This window comes from Panthera leo, chromosome B4, assembly GCF_018350215.1.
Source record: "Panthera leo isolate Ple1 chromosome B4, P.leo_Ple1_pat1.1, whole genome shotgun sequence".
Classification (NCBI taxonomy): Eukaryota; Metazoa; Chordata; class Mammalia; order Carnivora; family Felidae; genus Panthera; species Panthera leo.
The window spans coordinates 80,199,433-80,221,232 of record NC_056685.1 but is presented as its reverse complement, the minus strand read 5'-3'; the positions used below and the strand labels follow the sequence as shown (position 1 = coordinate 80,221,232).

At 56.5% G+C, this 21,800-nt stretch overlaps 1 protein-coding gene across 6 annotated transcripts; it reads left to right on the top strand.

Annotated features, from left to right (window-relative positions):
- Positions 1-382: 382 nt before the first annotated feature.
- ZNF385A (zinc finger protein 385A) lies at positions 383-21,686 on the top strand. Of its 6 annotated transcripts, none has more exons than XM_042946736.1 (8): positions 383-725; positions 7,389-7,525; positions 15,304-15,414; positions 17,027-17,189; positions 19,099-19,341; positions 19,686-19,855; positions 20,077-20,172; positions 20,320-21,686. In XM_042946736.1, the coding sequence occupies exons 1-8, from the start codon at positions 716-718 to the stop codon at positions 20,548-20,550; spliced, it is 1,161 nt and encodes a 386-aa protein (XP_042802670.1). In that variant the 5' UTR covers positions 383-715; the 3' UTR covers positions 20,551-21,686. The 6 variants fall into 6 exon arrangements, with proteins under 6 accessions (XP_042802670.1, XP_042802669.1, XP_042802671.1 ...); XM_042946735.1 differs by having other exon boundaries at positions 388-725; positions 19,093-19,341; XM_042946737.1 differs by having other exon boundaries at positions 390-725; positions 7,393-7,525; positions 19,093-19,341.
- Positions 21,687-21,800: the final 114 nt, after the last annotated feature.

Below are 21,800 nucleotides of genomic sequence, written 5' to 3'. Positions count from 1 at the left end.
ATTGCCCTAATAAATCATTTCAGTGGCAAGCTTCTTTTTCCACCTCTTTGCATTGATTGCAACTCTCTTCATGCAGACCTTCCCTGAGGACCTAGGCATTTGAACCCCAGCCAGAGATCAACCTGGGACCCATCTTCAGCCCCACTTTTCATCCCTGAAACCCAGCCCCCAGGCATCCTGCTCCAAAGTCAAAGAAACAAAGGACCTTAACATTCTCTGCACTCCCCCCACCCCGACCCTGCCCAGCCTGTCACTCCGGAGAGGACCCAGGTGTCACACCCATCCCAGGCTCCATCCCTCCCCAGAGGACTGAGGCATCCCCCACCCTATATCAGCCCACGACCAGACTTCCTGCCCTCAGACTCAGCCCTTCCCGGGAACCCAGGCATCTTAGTTCCCAGCTTCCTCCATCACCTCACACCGTCTTGTAGATGTCTTGTTCCCCCGGCCCTGGCTGCAGTGACACGGTAAATCCAGGAGGCCCAGGGGCAGCCAGTAGGAGAGGAAGGGGCGAGGAACCGTCAAGACGCCCCCTCATGGAGCCCAGGGTGCCCGGGTTCCCCCTCCTCCCGTCTTCACCTGCTGCGGGCTCCGCCCCCGCTCCGCCTGGGCCGGCCTCTGCTCCTCCCCCGACTCCTCCCCCTGTACCCCCAGCCCGGCCAGAACGGCCCCCGGGACAGAGCGACGCGGAACCCCGGGCGCCTGGGTCCCCAGCATGATCCTCGGTGAGTGGGCTCTGCGGCTCTGGGCTCCGGGCTCCTGGGTCCCTCTCAGTAGGTCACCCCCCCCAACCTCCCGGCACCGCGGTGACTGCGGCCGCCCGTCAGCGACCGGTTCCCCCTCCCCCTTCATCTGGCTCCACATCTGGGGGTCCCCTCTTCCCCTCTTCCCCACGCTGCCGTCTCTCCGGGTAATTTAGGGAGTGGTGAAGGAGAGAGCAGAGCCGAGTGAGACCCCCGCCCCATAATGAGGATATTGCGTATTCATGAGGCTCATGAATATTATATGACGGTCTACGAGAGGCTGGGGGAGAGGGCTGGTCCTGGCCTAGTGGAGTTGAGGGAAAGGTTCTGACCCGTCCCCGCACACACTCTCCCTCCCCCACCCTTAGCTCAGACACTCCGACATCCTTCTGGGCCCAGGATAAGAGGGAAAGGAGGAAGTGGGGGGCGGGCGGGGAGAAGATGGTGGGTGTAGCTTCGAGGTGTGTGTGGTGGGAGGTGGGAACCTGAGGGCTGGAGATAAGGGGGCTGGGTAGAAGCAGGGGTGGGAAACTGTCCTTCCCGGGGCCCCTGCGGCTCGGATCCTGTCTCCGCAGCCATCCTGCCCCAACACGCCGGGACCTGCCCCGCTCTCTCCTTGCTCTGGCTGCCTGGGCCCTTCCTTCCCAGCTTCCTTCTTCTTCCTTCTTCCCCCACCCCCACCCCTGCCTTGGGCCAGGGGCGCCAGGAGACAAGGGGCAATGGAGAGAGTAAGGATGGGGGAGGGGAGCCCCCGCGGGACTCTGACAACCCTTCAGCCACAGCCACCCCATCCTCATGACCTACATCGCGAGGGAGCCCCTGGGTGGGGGAGGAGAGGGACTAGCTGTGCGTCTGGACTCCTCCTCAGCTCCAGGGGCTCCAGGCCCCTGCCTCCACAATAGTAGGCCGGCCTGCTGTGTCCTCTGACCTCTGACCTCTGCCCTGGTTGGGCCGGTTCCTGGGCCCTGTTTATGGTGGGAGATGCCCCCCCACAACCGGGCCCAGACACCTGTGGTCTCCCTGCCTCCCAATGGAGGGCTTGCCCGGCCTCTGCTGGGTCCCTCTGCAGTTTGCTCTTTGGCGTCCCTTCTTTCGTCTGATCCCTGTTGACTTCCCACTAGTGGTCTTTCTCCCCTTCTGCCCTCCTTCCTCTCTCTCTTTCTCTCCTCCTCCTGTACCTCCTCACTCCTTCACCATGTTATGTCTGCCCGCTCCACCTAACACTCCACTATACCTCTTCAGTGAATGAGGGAACAGAGGCGTGAATGACTGGTGCCTGCCTCCTTCCCATGAGTATCTCCAGCAAAGAAGAGACTCCCCACCCAACTATGAAGACTATCCCCAGCCTAAAGTGACCCTCACCATCACATCTGGGACTCAGGTCCCCAAAGCACAGGCCCCACATTCTTCCAACGTGTGCAATCCCTGCATGTTGGCCCCACCCTGGACGCAGGCTCCACCCTGGGCACGGGCCCCAGAGGGAGCATCGTGCTTTTCCAGAATAAACCAGTGTGAGCCACACTTCCCCTGGTCAGTGGGCTCTAAAGACGACCTCCGAGACCTGCTCAAGCCTGACCAAGACCCCACCACAGGAAAAATGCCTGGGTCTGCCAACTGGACCCCCACCACATCTGCCTGATGTGGGACAGGACACTGTAGTTAACTCCCTCCTTGTGCCCACCTACAGAGGGGCGGGAAGCCTGCTGGCCCACACGCGCACATTAGCCCTCTGTGAGGAAAGGAGAGAGGGAGGAAACTGCCAACCAGGGCTCAGGCCTTGCCCACCCCCCTCCCCCCACCCCCCGCCCAGGGCCATGCCATTGTAGGCTTTCAGCTTCCAAATACTGAGGCCCATTGAGTCCATGTACGTGGTGACCCTGACCAGCAGGTGGGGCCCGGCCTACCTGCTTAAGATCTACACTGTGGGCCCAGGTTTAAGCAGATGGTGGTTCTGGGCTCCGTTCCTTGTTCTGGGCCTTTCTTACTGTCCTCTCCAACTGGGTCCCATGGGGAGAGGGGGCATTGAAGAAGGCCCTGTCCTGTCAGGTTGGGAAGATTTCCCAGGGATCTTCCCTCTCTTCCCTTCCTGGCCACCTCCTCCCTTTAGGCCCCGCCCCCGCCTACATCCACCCTGGGGTTATTAAGGATGATGTTTTAAGTAGTTGTTCATAATCATCCCCTTGTTCCTTTAATCTTTGACTTCAAAGCCTTTCCAGCCCTCAACCTGCCTCCTGTCCAGATGAGGGAAATCAAGGCAGAAAGGAACAGAAACATGGGATTTGGTCAAGAACCCAGGACGCAGGAGTTCAAGGCTCTCCCCTCATTCCCCAGTTTCAGGCACTGTTGGGGAGGAAGAGGCCAAAAGGCCTGAAGAGAAAAAGAGATGGATTAGAGATGAGATCCCGGTCCAGTCTCCAATCCAGTTCCTCCCTTGGCTCCAGAGTCTAATTCCCCCATCTTAACCCAGTGCTGATCCAGGCTTTTCACCACCTGGGGTTAAGGCCCTAATACAACTTGCAACCCTAACGCCAACCATATATCTCATCTCACTCTCATCCTGGCCCAACCTCCAAGACCAGCACTAACCCACAGCCCTACCCTAACACCTCTCCTGGCTCCTGTTCTTACCAGACAGGACCCCTCCCTGAGCTAGCTCAAGGCAGACACTCCCATTCTTTACTACAAGGGCTCGAGGCCCCAGACCTGACCTAAGACAGCCAAGGGGCTGAGACTCTGACCTGGCCAAAATTTCTGGGAAAGGGAGGAAGAAAAAGACCAGACTTCAGTGGGATGGAAGGAGTTGGATGTGGCTTGGTTGTGGCTCGGTGTGAGCGGGATCAAAGGGCCTAGGGCTAGGTAGGACCTAGAAAGAGCCAGATGGACATCCATCCAAGGGTCTGAGAGTTCATCCCCTCTAAAGTGCATTGAGAACTGTCTTTAATAAAGCATTTGGCAATTCCCCCACAGAGCTGGGTGGGGCTCTATCTGCTGGAGGTAATTACTCTAATGAGCTTTCCTCTGGAGTGGCCTGCCCCAGCCAGGCCCCAACTCCTCCCTGCCCTGCCTGACTTGTGTGCCATGCAAGAACACGTGCATGCATGTGTACACACACACACGCACGCACGCCAGTTCGATCTCCTACCCCCTCCAAACCTGCCCGAAGACCTCACCTAGTCAGATGTCAGAAGCCCTGGATTTCCTGCTTCCCCAGACCTTATTATGTACCTGCCTTTCCCTCCAATACCCCATCCCTAGTCTACCTACAAAAGTGTAGTGCTTGAAAACCCTGTCTCTGGAGCCAGACAGACAGGTTCACATCCCTCACTAGCTGTGTGACCTTGGTCAAGTAATTCCCCCTCTCAAAGCTGATTGTCCTCATTGATAAGATGAGGACTCGTTCATTTAACAAACATTTATTTAGCTCCCTTTGTGGCATGCCAGCAATTTACATAAATTCAATCCTCTCCACAACTCCTTGAGGCAGTACTATTGTTCTCATTTGCCAAATGAGCTAGTTCCCCAGCTTCTGAGCAGTGGAGACAACCTCAGGGAGACGGTGTATGTCCAGTGACTGACACGTAAAGAGCCTTCAAAAAGTGGCAACTATTATGGAGCGCCCGGGTGGCTCAGTCGGGTAAGCGTCCGACTTTGGCTCAGGTCATAATCTCGCGGTTCGTGGGCTCTGTGCTGACAGCTCAGAGCCTGGAACCTGCTTCGAATTCTGTGTCTCCCTCTCTCTCTGCCCCTCCCCCGCTCACGCTCTGTCTCTCTCTGTCTCTCAAAAATAAACGTTAAAAAAACAAGTGGCAACTATTAGTATTCTCAGAAAAAGGGAGAGGGGACTGAGGCTTGGGCTTACCTGAAACGAGAGAGCTCTGCTTCTGCCCACTCGGCCCGTGAGCTGCCATTCTGCCCCTCTCCTCGTCTCATAGCTCAGTAGACCCAAAAATGGGGAGACACACGAATGTCCAGTTACCCACCTTGCTTCCTTGCCTCACTCCATCCTCCCTCCCCCTTCCCCCCCACCCCTTTCCCTGCTGGGTTCTTGTCCTGGAGGAGAGGAGTTGCTGGCCATAGGGCACTGAATCACTCCTGTTTGTTTTCCTCCAACCCCAGGAAGATGCAGGGACCTTCCTCTCCTTGAACAAGATGGAAGTCTGTGCTGGGACCTCCATCCCTTCTGAGTGACACTAGAGTCCTCGGGCGTTATGTAGCAGTGAAAGAATTTGCAGCAGATTTTGATTTAGCTCCCAGCTCTTATACTTACAGGCTATGTGACATGAGCCAAAGTTTTTAACTCCTCTGAGCCTCAGTTTCCTCGCACGTCAAGTGGGAAAAATAGTATCAGCTACCCCCATAGAATCATAGCTGCCTCAGAGATTAAATGTGATAATACTCAGAACTCATTACCTGGCACATAGCGGCTCCACAATACGTATTTTCTTCTATTCCCTTTTCCAGAACTCATCTGTCTCTTCTGAGATGGGGGCTTGAGGGATGGGGGCTTAAGAGAATCTAGAGCTGGGAAAAGGGTCAAGGAGCTGGGCTGCTCTGGGGCGGGGCAAGTGCCAGCCCCAAACCAGCTGCTAGGGGTGGGTGCTGGGTGCCGGGGACTCTGGGAGCGCTCAGGTTTCTCTCACCATTCCTGATGCTGCCCGGGGCTCGTTAAGGCTGCCCTGGTCTGGTGTGCCAGGCTTGGGGTGGAGGGGGGGGTGTTGTGCATGGGGGGAGGAGTCTTGAGGGGACAGACCAGGAAGGGGAGGTGGTCAAACTGCCCCTCAAACCATCTGTCCCTCTCTTCTCTCTCCCTTTCTTGCTCTCTGCTCTCTGTCGGTCTTTCCACCCTGGGGTCTAGCTCTGTGTCCAGCTTTTCTGCAGTCTCTTTTTTTCTCTCTCATTTCACTGTCTTCCATCTCTCCATTGTTCACTATTCTTTTCTCTGTCAGTATCTCTGTCCCTTTTCTCAATCACTTACTCCGGCTTCTGTCATTTTTTCCCCATTCTCTCTCACTCACTTTTGTCTGTCTCTTCTCTCTCTCTCTCTCTCTCTCTCTCTCTCTCTCTGCTCTCCCCCTACCCCATCTTAACTCTGAGATGGCAGAGGAGGGAATGGACACAGGGTGTACAGACCTCCAGCTGCCCAAGAGCCAAAGCCAAGCATCCTGCCCTTTCCTTCAAACCCTTAGCCCTCTAGAGCCCAAGCTCCCAGCAGCCTTGACCTCAGGGACCCTGGCCACCCACCCTGGCAGAAGAGCCAGACCCCTCCAGACCTTTCTGGACCAGCTCCCTGCCCCCAGCTGTGCCTGAGCCCTCCCCACCCCCTCCCTCTCGCCTCCGATTCCCTAATCCCTGCTCCCCCGCCCTCCCCTCTGCCCCACTTTTCCAGGACTCTGATTGGCTGATTCTACTGACTGGACTTGGGGGGGAGGGGGCTGGCAAGGGAGGGGGCTGGGGGCAGAACCAAGGGAGGGGACGCTGTCAGGCCCAGGCCCCTGGGGGGCCGGGGCCAGGCCACTGCCTGGGGGCAGCAGGCACCAGAAACTGAAGGTATGCAAAGGGGCAGTCTCTGTGGAGGGAGCAGGGAAGGATCCTGGGGTACCCTCTGCCCCAGTAAGGTCAAGGGAGGACGGGGCCAAACTTGCAGCCTCCTGGCTTTGCCTTTGTTCCTGGGAACCCCTGTTGCTGGCAGGGGGTTGTTAGAGCAGGGAAGGGCAGCCAGGATTCCCTGACTGGTGGACAGCGAGGTCACAGAAGGGAGCTGGGCTAGCGGAAGCCCAGAGGGGTCCTCAGGGCCTTTGGCCTCCTCCCACTGGAGCCTGGCAAGGTTCCTCCCATGGCTCTGAGGGGAGGAGAAAAAGTTTCAGGGGAGGGTGGGTAGTGGAGTGGCTGGCCTGGACTTTCATTTCCCCTTGGGGTCAGACCCAGGCATTCCCCTTCCAGAGGCCCGGGTGGCGGTTCCTCCTGCGGTGCTGGAGCTGAACACTCTCAGGGAGACAAGGGGGCTTGGGGGGAGACAAGAAGGTTGGGAGAAGGGGCTCTGAGAATGGGCCCAGGCAGTCCACCTCCCAGGGCAAACGCCACTCACTTATCACCTACCCCCAGAGATGTCAACAATTAACTAAGAACAGCCAGGACAGATCACAGCTCTTTGGGCAGCCCGAGAGACTCAGCGGCCCTCCTCCAAATCGAGACCTCAACATTCCCCTCTGGGCAGTGGGAGGAATCACCCACCTGACCCTGTCCCCCCTGGGGTGAGACCTCGCCTTTGGGATTCCTTGGGGAAAAACAAAACCAGAAGAAGGGAGTGGCCAGAGCCGTGGGGCTCCCTGAGTCCTGCTGATCCAGCAGAGAAGATCTGTCCTCTTCCTGGGTTTGTAAAATGCCTAAAGGTCTTGGGGGAGGGAGGCTGGAGAAGGGGGAAGTGAAAAACACCCAGAAGGGAAGGGCTGGTGTGCACTCTCCCCTGGGCCCACAGGGCACCGTGCTCCATTGCTCCGGAGCTAGCAAGCAGGGGAAGTGTGTGTGCGCATGGGGGTCACACTTCTGAGTGTGGGGGCCCCAGCCGGGGAGTGGGACAGACAGGTTTGGGTGGGGCTCCTAAGCTTCAATCTTCCTGCCCCACGTAATGTTTTCTCTGCCCTTCAGGCAGCCTGAGCCGGGCAGGGCCCCTCCCTCTGCTTCGGCAGCCCCCCATCATGCAGCCCCCACTGGACCTCAAGCAGATCCTGCCCTTCCCACTGGAGCCAGCCCCCACCCTGGGCCTCTTCGGCAACTACAACACTGTGAGTAGCAGCCTGCCTGCCCACCCTACCCTCCTGAGACCCCAGCTCCTTCCTTCACTCTGACTCACCCCTCCCTGATTCTCCTATCTACTTCCTTCTTTCCTTAGGACCCCATCTCCCCGGACTTCTAGTCTCTAGTCAGTTACAAGCGTTGTTGGCTATCTGGTATACTATTAGCAGCAATAACAATAATAGCTCCCATTTGCTGAGCCAGACCCTGTGCTACATGTTTTATATGAATCATCTCACTGAGTCCACCATCTAGAGAAGCAGTGAGACCCAGATGGGTGATAGTGATTACAGGGAGGTGGGAGGGGTGACAGGTGCCGAATCCAGAAGGAAGGGATAAGCAGGGTCACAAGCCTGCCTGTTTGTAAATTCTAGCTCTCTGGAACCCACAGTTGGGTGGGGAGGATCAGTGGGGTAGGGCTTAGAGGCCTGGAAAAGTTGTCTGGATTTAATACAGTATGAAATAGGGAGCCATTATCCATTGTTAAGCAGCAAAATGACTTTGTCAGAGCAGTGTTTGAGGAAGGTGATTGGGACAGCTGGATGAAAGGGAGCAGAGGTTGGAGGAGGCTGTCCCACCAAGGTGGGCCTGAAGGGCAGCCTGGAAGGCCACACCGGGCCAGTGGTAGTGGCAGTGTGAGTATATAGGAAGAGGGAAGGGCAAGGGGTTTGTTTCCAAGGAAATATTCCTAGGCCATGGTGACCAACTGATATTTGGGGATAGGGGAGAAGAGAGAGGATGAGTCAAGACTGACTCCAAGATTCAAACGTCTGTGGCTAGGAGGGAGAAGTCACCTCGACAGAGGCAGGGGTTTATTTTATTTTATTTATTTATTTTTTTAATTTTTTTTTTTTAACGTTTATTTATTTTTGAGACAGAGAGAGACAAAGCATGAACGGGGGAGGGTCAGAGAGGGGGAGACACAGAATCTGAAACAGGCTCCAGGCTCTGAGCTGTCAGCACAGAGCCCGACGCCGGGCTCGAACTCACGGACCGCGAGATCATGACCCGAGCTGAAGTCGGCCGCTTAACCGACTGAGCCACCCAGGCACCCCAACAGAGGCAGAGGTTTAGAGGAAGAAGCTGGTCTGGGGTGAAGCTGTGAAGCTCACTTTAGGACATGGTGAGTTGGTGAACCAGTGGGACATTGAGCCAAAAACGTCCAGCAGACAGTTGGAATTTGGGTCCTAGAAAGTGGGCTAGAGCTAAAGGTTCAGGGGAAGTCGGCTTTAGTCCACGCAAATAACCCACCATCAAACCATATTCAGCTGCAAAACGTCCACTATCAACCATGCAGCAGGCACTGCCATAGATGTTTCTATACCTGATCTCATTTCTCTTCACCTCAACCCAACAAAGTAGACGTTGTTATTCCTGTTTCGCTCGGGAGGGATTAGTAATTTATCTACGTTGACATAGTATGTGCCTAAGGTATGATTTGAACCCGTAGCAACTGATTCCAAATGGAGTTCTCTTTATACCACAGCTGCTTCCTCCAAACTCCTCCCAAAGAATCCAAACCAACATCTGCACTACATTCAGAAGTTTACAAAGTACCCTTCATATCTTAGTCTTTATAGCAACCCTATAGGGTAGCTATTGTTTAATCCATTTTACAGATGAGAAAATGGAATACTGACTATAATAAGCAAGGCACTGTTTTAGATAAAATAGAGACGTGAAGGTAAACACAATACGGTTCAATTTTAAGAGTTTGTGGGTTTTTGTTTTTGTTTTTTTTTTAATGTTTACTTTTGAGAGAGAGAGAGAGAGCACAAGCAGAGGAGGGGCAGAGACAGAGGGGAATAGAGGATCCCAAGTGGGCTCCGTGCTCACAGCTGGAGAGCCCGATGCGGGGCTCAAATTTACGAACCCGCGAGATCATGAGCTGAGCTGAAACCAAGAATCCGATGCTTAACCGACTGAGCCCCCCAGGCACTGCTGATACGGTCCAGTCTGGAAGGAGCTTCTATTCAGGGGAGAAATACAGAAATGTATGCAGCAATCTAGAACGCAAAACAGAGGCAGAGTTATAAATATTGTGACAGAGAAACCAATGATGGTTCAAGTGAACAAAAAAATTTTTTGAGCACCTACTATGTGCTGGGCACTGTACCAGGTGTCAGGGACACAGGACTCAGCCTGTGCCCCTGGGGAGCTCATGTTTAGTAGGAAAGATAACAAGTTAACAGTTACCCTGTAGGGTGAAAAGAGCTGCGTCAGAGGCATTTAGCTTGTATGGGAGTCCAAAGGGGTGTCAGGAAAGACTTGCTGAATGAGGTGGTGCCTAAGGGACCAACCAGAGCTGAGCAGGAAAAGGAGAACAGAGGAAAAAGGGATTCAACCCGGAGCAGGTGACATAGGATTTGGGCTTTGAAGAATTATTCGTAGGATTTTAAAAGGGGCCTTAGAGAACATTCCAGACTGAAGCAAATAGCATGAATAAGAGCTAGAAAAGAGCACTTGAGGGGGTCCAATTGATTCAGTTCGACTGGAGCAGAAGGTGCTGGGAATACTTCCCCCATCTACACACCTCATTGACGCTTGCCCTTAGGTCTCTCATCATTTCCCCCATTTTGTAGATGAGGAAACACAGACCTAGAGAGGTTAAGTGACTTGCCCAAGGTCACAAAGCCATGCAATTCGCATGGGTAGTTCAGGGTTTCTCACTCCCCCAGGGTTCATGGCTCGACTGCCTCTGGTGAGGACTAGCTATTTAAAGCCATGAGCCCTGATAAGCCCGGAGAGTGCGGCAGGGTGTTGAGCAGCACCAGCTCTGGCATCTGACTGGCAGGATTTGAATTGACATTCCGAGAGCACTGGCTGTGTGACCTTAGGCAAATGGCTTCACTACTCTAAACCCGAATTTTACCAGATAGTAATAGTACCGACTCACAAGGCTGTTGCGAGAATCGTATTACATAATCAGAATAGCTAGCACAAAGTGGATGTCTGGTGTTGGCGGCTATGATTATTATTATGTCATCGCTATTATTTTTATTTAAGAGAGGACCAGAGACAGAAAGGCCAAGACTCAGCCTTTTGGAATAAGCAGAATTAGGTAGTAGGAATAGGAGGAGGCTCCAGCAAAGGATGTGGGGGAGCCACTGGAGGGGGGTAGGGACGCAGCCTGGTGCCTGTAGAGTTGGAGAAGCCAAGGGAGAGAGTGTGGCGGGCTGCATCAATAGTGTCAAATTCTGCAGGGGAGTGAGGACTGCAGAAAAGCTGCAGACAGACCTTTGGCAGTACTGTGCAGCAGTTAAGTACATGGCTTTGGAGTCAGGCTGCCCAGGTTTAAATTCAAATCCCAGTTCAGCCACTTACTAGCTTATGACCTTGGGCAAATTATTTAACCTCTCTAAACCTCAGTTCCCTCGTCTATAAAATGAAGATAATAATAGTACTTATTCTGAATAGTGGTTGTGAAGATTAAATTAGATAATCCATGCAAAGAGCTCAGTACAGAGTCTGGCACATTCCAAGGGCTCAGTCAACATTAGGTGGTGGTGGTGGTGGTGGTGGTGGTGGTGGTGGTGGTATTATTCATGGCTAATGGATTCTGGACTAATACAATACCTCCAGATCTCTCTCCTACTGGGGCAGTTCCTACCCCTTAGACCCTTCCCTGTATTATGCTTTCCTCTGCCCTTGGACGTCTCTCATTGTCTCCCAAAGACAGCCTCTCTCTACACTCAGTCCGCTGCTTCACTCATCTCTCTGTCCTAGACGGAGTGGGAGAGGGTGAGAACCAGAGATGATAGAGCGGGAATCCTAAGACCTATTCGGAGAGGATGAGGAGGTGTCTGGGGGAGGGAGCGGTTCTGCCCTCCTGACCCTGAGCCCCCAGTGCTGCTCCTACTTGACCGCCAGAGGGCAGCAAGTGCACGAAACATAAGCTCTTTGGGAACCTAGCTGTCCAGCAGGTGGCGGGCGAGGGGAGGAGATAGGAAGAAGAGGTTAGGGACGTTGTCCCCAGTATGAGGTCGCTTCTGCTCTGGGCGCCTCCCAGCTCCACCTTTCAGAGGAATCACTGAGAGAGCAGTGCCTGACACCTAGGTACCTGGGCTCGATTTCCCATCCCTAGTAAGGGAAGTGACATGTAAAAAGGGCACAGGGGCCGTGTGCAGAGGGAACACGGGTCTGGGGGCTCGGAAAAGGGGTTGTCAACAAGGGAGCGAGGGCCAGGGTGGAAGGGATGGAAGAAAGGAGAAATGTCCGAGCTAGAGAAATAGAGCCGTCCATTAGGATTGGTGGGGACAAGGGACCCAGCAAGGATCCTCAGTGGAGGAAGCCGAGGTCACCTGGTCAATGCCCGATCGCCGGACCGAGCAGCCCCTCACCAGGACAAGGTCTACCACCCTGGAACGAGTATCCGGATACGGACACCCTCTCCTCTCCTCTTTTCACCCTAGCCCCCCTTCCTCCTGCTCAGGCTCCCTAGCCCCGCCCCCGTCCGCGGCCCGCCCTCGGCCCCGCCTCCGGGGCGGGCTCCGGTCCCGGCCGGCACCGCCTCCCCTTCTCGGGCCGGCCCGGCCGCACAGCCCCGAGCCACCCGGGCAACGAGCGCCGCGTCCCCGGCCTGCCCGGCCCGGCCAGGCTCGGGTGCCCCGCCCGGGTCCGCCACCCCGGGCCATGGAGTCGCGGCCCCCGGGGTCCCGCAGGGTAAGCCACCCGGCCCCTCCTCTCTCCCTGGCTCCCGCCGCTGCCGCAGCGCCCCCCCACCCTATCCCCGCCCGCCCCTGGCGGGCGGGCTACCTCTCCTTTCGCCCGGTCCTCGGGTTATTTGGCCCATCCCCCATAACTGGCGCGGTCCCTGCCAATCTCTGGATCCCAGCTGGCACCCCCAGACTACTGCCACCATACTGGATACCCCCACCTCTGCTTCTCAGATCCTTGGAGTCCCCCAAATCTTCAGACTTCCCATCAGGTCTTACATGTACCCTCAAATTACCACGCCGCCTAGATCCTTCTTATCCCATCCCGGCATCTTTCCTTTTCCCAGCATCCCTCCCCCACCAGCTTCCACCTGCTCTTTAGACACCCCCTAGCTCACTCTCTTTCCTATTTCAATCCTTCCTGTCCCTCTGGTCTTCCCATCCCCGAGATTGCACCCTCCTTCTCTTTTCACCTTTATTTGGGGGTGGGGGGGAGGATGGGGAAGTGGGGTGGTCAAACATGGGGCAGCGGTTTCCATCAGATAAAGGGCAATGGAAGGAAATATAATCATGGCCCCCTCTCCTGTTCCTGATCTGGTTTCCTCCCTTCCCTCCCCCTTGCCCTTCCTGATTCATTTTGCCCCAGCTTTAGGGAGCGATTCCCCTTCATGTCTGCTGTTGTGGAGGGCAGGTGGGAGAGGAATGTTTTGTGGCCCTTTCCAGGCAGTGTCTAGGCCAAAATCCCAGGGTAGGGGCTCTGGAGTGGGATGGGCTGTGGGAGATGTTGGCCTCCACCCCTCCCCAGAGAGCCCTCATCTAGGTCACCAGGGCCTCTTGACCTTGGCCTGGAGCGGCACTTCAGTGGCTCACGTTCCACCTGCACAGGGATTGGGCCCAGGAGCCCTCACCTTCAGCCTGGTGTCTCCTCAGTTCCTGGAGGAGAGGGTGGGAAGGACCCATGGCGCACTGGGTTGATACCCTCTTTCTCACCACTCCCCAACCCCTGGTTGGTGTTTATGGACTTAAACCTGAGGAGGGGTGTATGCAAGAGAAAAGGCTTTCACTCTGGAAGAGGGACCCAGGTGGGGCAGGGACCATTCTCCTGGGATGTATGTAGGCATGGTCAGCCCACAGGTCGTCCTCAGGGCACTGTGGGAAGCAGGCTGGGGTGATGGGTGGGGCAGAGACAGAACCCTGGCCTCCACTGTCCCCTCTCCATCCCACTCCTCTCTCCCTAGTGCTGTCATCGACTTAGGTTTCCTGGCCTAGATTGGGTTTCTGTTTGGGCTGAATTCCATTCCCCACCCAGCATATGAGGAAGTCCAGGGGCTGAGGAGAACTCTGGGGCAGGGGGAGGGGGGTGTCTCTGCATAGGGAGGACTGACACCTGGAGACTGGGAGCTGAGAGCAGGCATCTGTCTCCCCTTTCTGATTAAAGCCTGTCTCCAACTTGGTCTGTCTTTATTTCTGCCAAACACATCATACATTCACACAGATAAACACACAGCTGAAGATTGCACAACCTGACCATTCATGGCATCGGCAAAGCCCCCGACACAGAAATGTTGATACATAAATGATGTGCACACAGCACATGACACTCCTTCACACTCCACCCATGCACAGATTGATCACAGCCTGCCCAGACACCCGCAGTCACACCCCTTCTTCCCCTGTTTGGCTTTTCTTTGAATAGGACCTGGGCTTCCAGGAGGTGAAAAGTGAGCTACTGAAAGGGGCTGCTTCCAGCCAAGGGCAGGCCAAGAGATGGACACTTGTCAGCCAGACGAGTCATCTGAACTTGGTCATGGCTCCCGCCTCTACGTCTACCAAATGAGGCAGCCCATGTCACATGGGTGCTAAAGCCCCCTTCCAACCAGCCAGTGAGACTACTGGGGAGAGCCAGGATCTGTGGACTTTCCAGATTCCAGCCACCTTCTTCTCCCTGCTTCACATGCCTGTCTCTCACCAGTGTCTTACTGGGAACCATGAAGACCTGAGCATAGGGGAGGGCCACAGCTGAGGAGCTAAGGACCCCTCAGGTCCCAGAAACTATTTTTCACTTGATCCTTCCACCGGGAAGACCAGGCTTCAGTTCTAATTTCGTTCTGTTTTTATGAGAGGTCCCAGCCATCACCCAATCCTGTTCAGCCTCGGGTGCATTCCAGTCTCGCCTCTCCCTGGCTGCCTAGGGGGCCAGAAGGGAGGAGGACTGTGCAGGGAGGCAGTTTTCATGCCTCTAGGCCCCTGGCTTCATCCCTTGATAGCTGAAGGCCTCAGAAACTCCCATCCTCTCCCTTCCTCATGTGAACTCTTGGCAGGAGACTGCAAAGACATCTGCTGACCCAGGGTGGGGGCAAGACTGTTCCTAATCACGCCCAGCCCCACAGCTCTGCCCCAGAAGCCCTGTGATCAAGGGAGGAAGAGTTCAGAAGATCTCTCCACTGCCTCAGGCCAGCCCAGCTTCTTAGGTCCTGCCCCCCCCCCCCCACCAACCCCCATTATTCACTACAGCCATGTACTCTCTCCTGAGTTCTTTTACTCCCTTAAGACCTGCTGCCTTAAAGAGATCTAGGGAGTATATTAGGGCAACCTGGGGCCCAGAGATGGGAAGCTGGGAATGTCTGTCTCCTGGGACCAGAAGCTTGGCTTGGTAGATATCTTGCCCCGGAGTGGGTCCAAAGAGTTCAGAGGCCTCAGCTGAAGGCCATAGGATCTAGGGTGCTTTGGGACTTCCCATCAGTGGGCCTTTGGTGGGTTGGCCGAGCTGTACATCAAAAAGACCGAGTTGGATCTTCATGGTATGATGAACTGAGACAGCAGCCCAAGTTCAAGTACCAGTTTTGCTATTAACTGGTCGTGTGACCTTGGGCCAACCACTTCTATTCTGTCAGATGGGGGCACTGGGCCAGTTGGTCTCTCAAGGCCCTTCTAGTAGGGTGAGGATTGGGCTTGGAGGGGATCAGGGGACTGAGGCTCAGAACCCTCAGGCAAACTGAGGGATAGGGACGAGGCTCTGAGCCCTTTGGTTCAACCCAGCTGCAACCAATGTGGGGGATGATGGACATAAGCTTGTGCTGGGGTTCCTGGCTCACCCCAGCCTGCCTCCGCAGATGGACCCTGTGCAGAAGGCTGTGCTCTCCCACACTTTTGGGGGACCCTTGCTCAAGACCAAGCGGCCCATCATTTCCTGTAATGTCTGTCAGATCCGCTTCAATTCGCAGGTAAGAAGCCTTGCTGCTCGAAATGGGTGGGGCAGCAGTAGCCTGGAGATCTCGGGAGAGCAGAGGGCAGAGGAGCTCGGGTGGGGGGCAGAGATAAAGGGGATATCGGGAAGAGCAGGGAATGGGGACACTGTAGGAGGGGCAGGGGCGGATGGAAGGCACTTGAGAGGGACAAGCGGTGGCTGTAATTTCAATGTGAAGTCGGCCAGTCCTCTCAGGTTGACCCTTCCCTCCCTTGGGGACTGAGGCATCCCTGGCTCAGAATTTCCTAGAACACAGGTGGCCATCATGTCTGGGTGCAAGAGTGGCCTCTGGCCCACTGGTCCTTGGGCACTGGGCTGAGATAGGTCATTGACTCCCCTGCAGAGCCTGTGCCCTCCGGGGCCTCTGCTAAACTCCTCCCCTGGTCCACCCACTTCACTCTAACCTGGCTTCCTCCTCTGTCTGTCCTTTCCCGTGGGGGACTTTCCATGGAGAGAAGCCACCCAAAACGCAGAACCTAGGTGTCCGGCCTCCCAGCTGTCCTGTCCTCCTTGTGAGGCTCCCTCGGGACTTCTGTGTGGGTCTAGAGGAGACTTTGTGGGGTGCAGGTTCTGAGAGCTTTTGGAGAAAAACAGTAGAGCCTCATTCTGCTGAGTAGGGGGAAATAAAGCACGTTCTGTTTCTCTACCCAGTCCACACACACGCGCGTGCACACACCCACCACGCTGCCAGGCTCTGCACACCACTGCCTCACCCCTGGGGTATCAATTTTCTTTCCCTACCTATCCATACTTTTTATTTCTACTCTATCCCTGTCTGGGTGACCTTGTGGCTCCAGAACTGTATGTCCTAGGCAGGAGGTGCACGTGGGGGTGGGGGTGGAACCAGGACCAACCCAGCTTTAGGCCTCTCGGTTACCTCAACCCCAGGCATCCCCTCTCCCAACCCTGGCTCCACTCCCTGGTGGAGGGTGGAGGACTAGAGGGGCAGGGGGCCAATAGTAGGCAGCCCTCCACTTCCCTCCCCCACCAAGTGGCTCTGTTTTGACAGCTGTCTCTGCTGCTGTCTCTATCTCCAGAGCTGGGCTTGGGGCCAGGGTCCTCCAGGGTGTCCACAGAGGCTTCAGGAAAAATGAGAACCAGGGGGAGTAGTCAGGGTAGGGCCCAGGCCTCAGGGCTCTTGGGACTCTTCGCCCGAGTGTAGAAGCAGTCCAGACTGGATCCAGAGGCCGGGAGACACGACACACGCATAGAAGGCCAGGGGGCCAAGAGACTGCTAGCTGGCTGGATTGCTGGTCCCCTCCCATTTAGAATTCTATTATAGGTTGGGGTAACCCTCCCTCACCCAGAACTAGGTGAGAAGCCTGAGTCAGCAGCCAGGCCCTGGGTGTGGTGGTAGGGTGGAGTCTGGGCTAGGTGAGGATCCAGGTTCCCAGCGACTCAAGGTTGAGAAGCTAGTCTGAACCCCAGGAAAAACCAGGGCTCCTCGGCATGGCTTTACATCCTACTGGTATAGTAAGAGATTCACTGCAGCCTCCTGAGACCACCCCGAGGACCTGAAGGAACTCTGTGGGGAGCATGGTCGGATGAAAGGTGATCTCAGATTCTCTTTTTTTCTTTCATCCCTAAAGAGCCAGGCTGAGGCACACTACAAGGGTAATCGCCACGCCCGAAGAGTCAAAGGCATCGAGGCTGCCAAGACCCGAGGCAGGGAGCCTGGCGTCCGGGAACCTGGAGACCCAGCTCCCCCAGGCAGCACCCCCCCAAATGGGGATGGCGTAGCCCCCCGTCCAGGTGTGTCTGAATACCCCGACATTGTTCAACTGCTCTCGTCTCTGTTCTTTGCCCGCTTCCCAGAATTCTCTGCTTTCATCTCTCTCTTCCTCAACCCCCACCCCCCACCCCTACCCAAGGTGAGTCCTGGAGCCAAACACAGTGATACAAAATTTCCATCCTGTCACCCGTACTCCCGCCCCAGCTCCTCTCAACAGAGTCCCCACTGTCTGTCCTCCCCACCACCCAGTGACTCAGAGAGGGGCTAGGGTGAGGCCACCTGGCAAACTTCCTCAAGAAAAAGGGAACCATCAAATCTAGGGAGAGGCCTCTTCATCTTGGGGAGAGGGACAGGGAGGGAATCAGGATATCTGAGGGCCTGCCCACTGGGCTTCCCCTTGGGGAGACTGAGAGCTCAGGACACCCCGCTGAGACTGAGAGCTCAAGCAACACCCCGGATGATCTTGGTTGATCTTTTGACCTCTCTGGCCCAGTCTGCGTCCTGGGACTGAGACCTTAAGATCTTGGAGATCTTTCCCAGGTTTACAAAAAGCAACTCTGAGACTTTCTCCCTCATGGCTGGTGGCCATCTTCAGTCCTACTCCCAGCCAAGAAATTGGAAGGAAGGAATATCAAGACAGGAGGATATGAGCCCCCCTCATGCTGGGATTGCCACATCAGATATCAGTCATGATCAACTCCAGAAAGACTGAACATCCCCATTTCCTCCTTATCCTTGCCTGTCCTTTCTGCCCCACCCCACATAGAATGAGAACCAGGCATCCACATCAGCAGCTTGGGAACCAGGATCCCACTGTCAACGCGCGCGTGCGCGCGCACACACACACACACACACACACACACATCCCTCAGGGATGCACAGATAGGACAGGCAGGTGAGCTGAGTTCTAATTGTGCTCTGGCTGCTCTTAGCCTGGTCACTTTTTTTTAACTTGGCAACATCTCTGCAAAACGGGGATGACGCTGATAGTGGTGGTGGTAGATAACATTTCATGTTCTGGGTGCTTTATGCATATTACCTCATTTAGTTAGTTCCGACAGGATATCTCTAAGGAGATAATGATACCTGCCCTACTTTTGTAAACGACGAAGCCCTGTCCAGTTTGAGACGTGGGTGTGCTATCTGGATCGGAATGGAGGTCAAGGATGTCAAACGAGTAAGAGAAATAAAGGGAAAGATCACAGGATGGACAAGCAAAGGGACACGTGCAGGGGTCAGGAGGTCCCTTTCTGCCAGTGCCCCACCCCCACTGCCTGCGGTCTCACAACCCGGAAACTGGATCGGCTGCTGGAGCAAGAATGGGAGTGCTAGAGTTTCCCCTGTACAGAGGCCAGAACCCAGCGCTGAGGCCTGGGGCCTGTGCATCTTTAATCAAGCCATGAATTATAGAGCAGCCTGCATCCCTGTTCCCTCTCCAGTTCTGCTGTTTCTGTTTCCCTTTTGCCGTGTCTGCGACTGTCTCTCTCGACCTCTCCTCACACTGCCTCTGCCCCTTCCTAGAGCTCTCTGGCATGCCTCCCTGGGGACTGGGCAGGACTCTGGGAAGGGGCTGGCCAGGCAGGAAGCCCAGGCTGGCTGGCAGGCCACTGAGGGGTAAATCCTTGTTCCATGCCTCTCCCCAGGGCTAGGCTGGCTGCCAGCTTCAACCTGAAGGGGAAGCCACTGCGGCTGGACCCCTCAACCATTCCCAGCTTCTCGAGAATGGGCCAGGCGCTGGAGCCTCACACCCAGCCTGCAGCAGCTAGACCACATCTGGCTCGGGCCCAGGGCATGAGAGCATGCATGTTGTCACAGGGTGGGGACTCCTGGGCCCTTGCCCTCCAGGAAATGGGGGTGGGTTTCCTCCACATAAAGAATCTCCTCCAAAAACCATCTGAGGTGACCCCTATGTTTCTCCCCCAACAACAGTCTCCATGGAGAATGGACTGGGTCCAGCCCCAGGATCCCCAGAGAAACAGCCTGGCTCCCCATCCCCTCCCAGCATTCCGGAGACTGGTCAGGGTACAACCAAGGGCGAAGGGGGCACTCCAGCCCCAGCTTCCCTGCCTGGAGGCAGCAAGGAAGAGGAGGAAAAGGCTAAGCGGCTGCTCTACTGTGCCCTGTGCAAGGTGGCAGTGAACTCCCTGTCCCAGCTTGAGGCTCATAACAAAGGTAAGGACTCTCCCACCCCGACCCCTATTCCCCTATCCTCAGCCCACTCCTCCTCCCCACCTCTAACGCCCCTGGCTTCCAACATCCGGGCCCCTCCAGGACTTACCAGCCTATCTCCCTCCCTAATCATCTCCCACTTACTTCTTCAGTTCCCCCTCTGCTTAACTCCTCGACCTGTGACTCTCCCCTGACCTACCTTGTGTTTGGGGGTGTCCCAAGGGGATTGGAAAACCCCCACACTTGATGCTTCCCCCTATTTTAATTGGGAAGGTGGGTATTTGCTGCCGAGGAGGCCTGGAGAAGTTTTCCTCCACCCCTTACCTTCTGCCCTCTGCGGGCCCCAGGTACTAAGCACAAGACAATTCTGGAGGCCAGAAGTGGGCTGGGCCCCATCAAAGCTTACCCTCGTCTGGGGCCCCCCACTCCTGGGGAACCAGAGGCCCCTGCCCAGGACCGAACCTTCCACTGTGAGATCTGCAATGTCAAGGTCAACTCGGAGGTCCAACTGAAACAGGTGGGTCCAAGGCCTTTCCTGGGAATTCTAGGGAGCTCTACTCACAAACAGGGAGCTTGGGTGAGGGCGCTTCTCTCAGGTCCTTTCCTTGGGACCACAGAAGGGGCGGGGCCAGGTGTTTTGGGTGTGCCTACCGGCTCGTCGGTTACTCCTTTCCGGGTGGCTCACAGCCCCTTACCCACTGCCCCTCCCTACCCACCCCCCCCACCCCCACCCCGCAGCACATTTCCAGCCGGCGGCACCGAGACGGCGTGGCCGGGAAGCCCAACCCGCTGCTGAGCCGTCACAAGAAACCTAGAGGCGCGGGGGAGCTGGCGGTGAGGCCTGGGCGCTGGAGAATTCGGCAATTGGGGGACCGGAGCTGGGAGGAGAAGGGGACGCGGGCCGGCACGGGGAGGGGTGGGGTTTGCGGGCCGCAGAATGACTCCTCGGTCTCCCTTTCCCCGCCCCTCTCCCCGCTGCAGGGCACTCTGACTTTCTCCAAGGAGCTGCCCAAGTCCCTGGCGGGAGGCCTGCTACCCAGCCCCCTAGCGGTGGCTGCGGTGATGGCAGCAGCAGCAGGCTCCCCGCTGTCCCTGCGCCCGGCCCCAGCCGCACCTCTTCTCCAGGGACCGCCGATCACCCACCCCCTGCTCCACCCGGCACCCGGGCCCATCCGAACTGCGCACGGACCCATCCTCTTCTCCCCCTACTGACCTGAACCCCGAACCCCCTCCCATTCAACACCTCCCCCCCCACCTCCAGCCGGGACCCAGGCCTCCGGGCTCCAAGCCTGCCCCTACTCCCGGCACTCCCTGAATGATCTCTCTCTCTCCTTCCCCCCCACCCCGAGGTACGGGGTTCCAGGAAAGGGGAGGGGTAGCGGGGGAGGGGGGCTTCAGAAGGGGGGGAACACCCCAGATCTCAGGGAACCCCGCCCCCTGCCCTTCCCTCTCCCCTAGAAAAGGGGGGGCCGTCTCACCCCCGATCCCCCTTGGAGACACCCCCCCTCCCAAAAGCCATGTCCATTCAGCCCTTCCCCCCCAAACCTAGCACAAAACGGGGTTCACAAGCCATGGTCGGAGTCCGGGGGGCAGAAATGGATTTTTCTTGGCAATAAGCGGACTCTGGGACTCCGGCCCCTGCCCCCAAACTGAAGCGCTTCCGTGAACACCCCCATCCTCCGCAGGGGGAGGGGAGCAGGCGGGATCCTGGGTCCCTCAGAAGCACTTTGGTTTTACCGCCTGCAACCTCACTGTGCCCGCCCCGCACCATGCCCCAGCCCCAGGTCTAGCTGGGCCCATCATAGGGGGCAGCACTTGGGGGCATCTCTGGCACTTGGGTGGGACCAAGTAGATGCCCCTACAGACCCTTCCCTCACCTTCTTCCTCCCCAGTCTGGATTCCATTCTTTTCACCAGCACCCATCGCCCAAGGGGTACCGAGGGGGGCAAGGGGTGTCCAGTCCGAGCCCACCCCCGCCTCGCCTTCCGCAAAACTGTGAGCAAAAAGCAATAGAAGCCTCGCCCCCGCCCCTCCCCTTTCCGCAGGATTCGCTGAGTCTGTAGCCTTCCCCGTCCCAGCTCCTAGACCTCATGGCTGTCCCTCCCACCAGACACCTCCACTGCACAACTCGGGCGGGGGCGTGACCTCCCTCCCCCCACCCCACCCCCTCTGTGGTTTCCGTATCGTCAGCCCTTCTAGCAGCCGACACGGGAGAGGGACGGGCCCCCACTGGCCTTCCCGTCCCCATCAACTCTTTCTGCTTGACAATGTAGCAACCCCGGCCCCCCACCCACGTCTTCCCTTTTCCTTCTCCCCGACAATAAAGTCTGGATTCGTTGCCCTCCGTCCCCCAGACTCAGACTCTCAATCTTTGCCCGCCGATACGGGAGCTATTCAACCGGAGATCTGTCTGCATGGTGAAGGGTAAGGGTACACGGGAAAGGGGGCCTGAAGGAGGGGTC

What these genes read in the sequence shown, in the direction of transcription:
- ZNF385A (XM_042946735.1), top strand. An exon ending in TCTTCGGCAACTACAACACT is followed by an intron (nt 7,526 to 15,303) that starts GTGAGTAGCAGC and finishes CTGCCTCCGCAG; the next exon opens with ATGGACCCTGTGCAGAAGGC. An exon ending in CGGAGGTCCAACTGAAACAG is followed by an intron (nt 19,856 to 20,076) that starts GTGGGTCCAAGG and finishes CCCACCCCGCAG; the next exon opens with CACATTTCCAGCCGGCGGCA.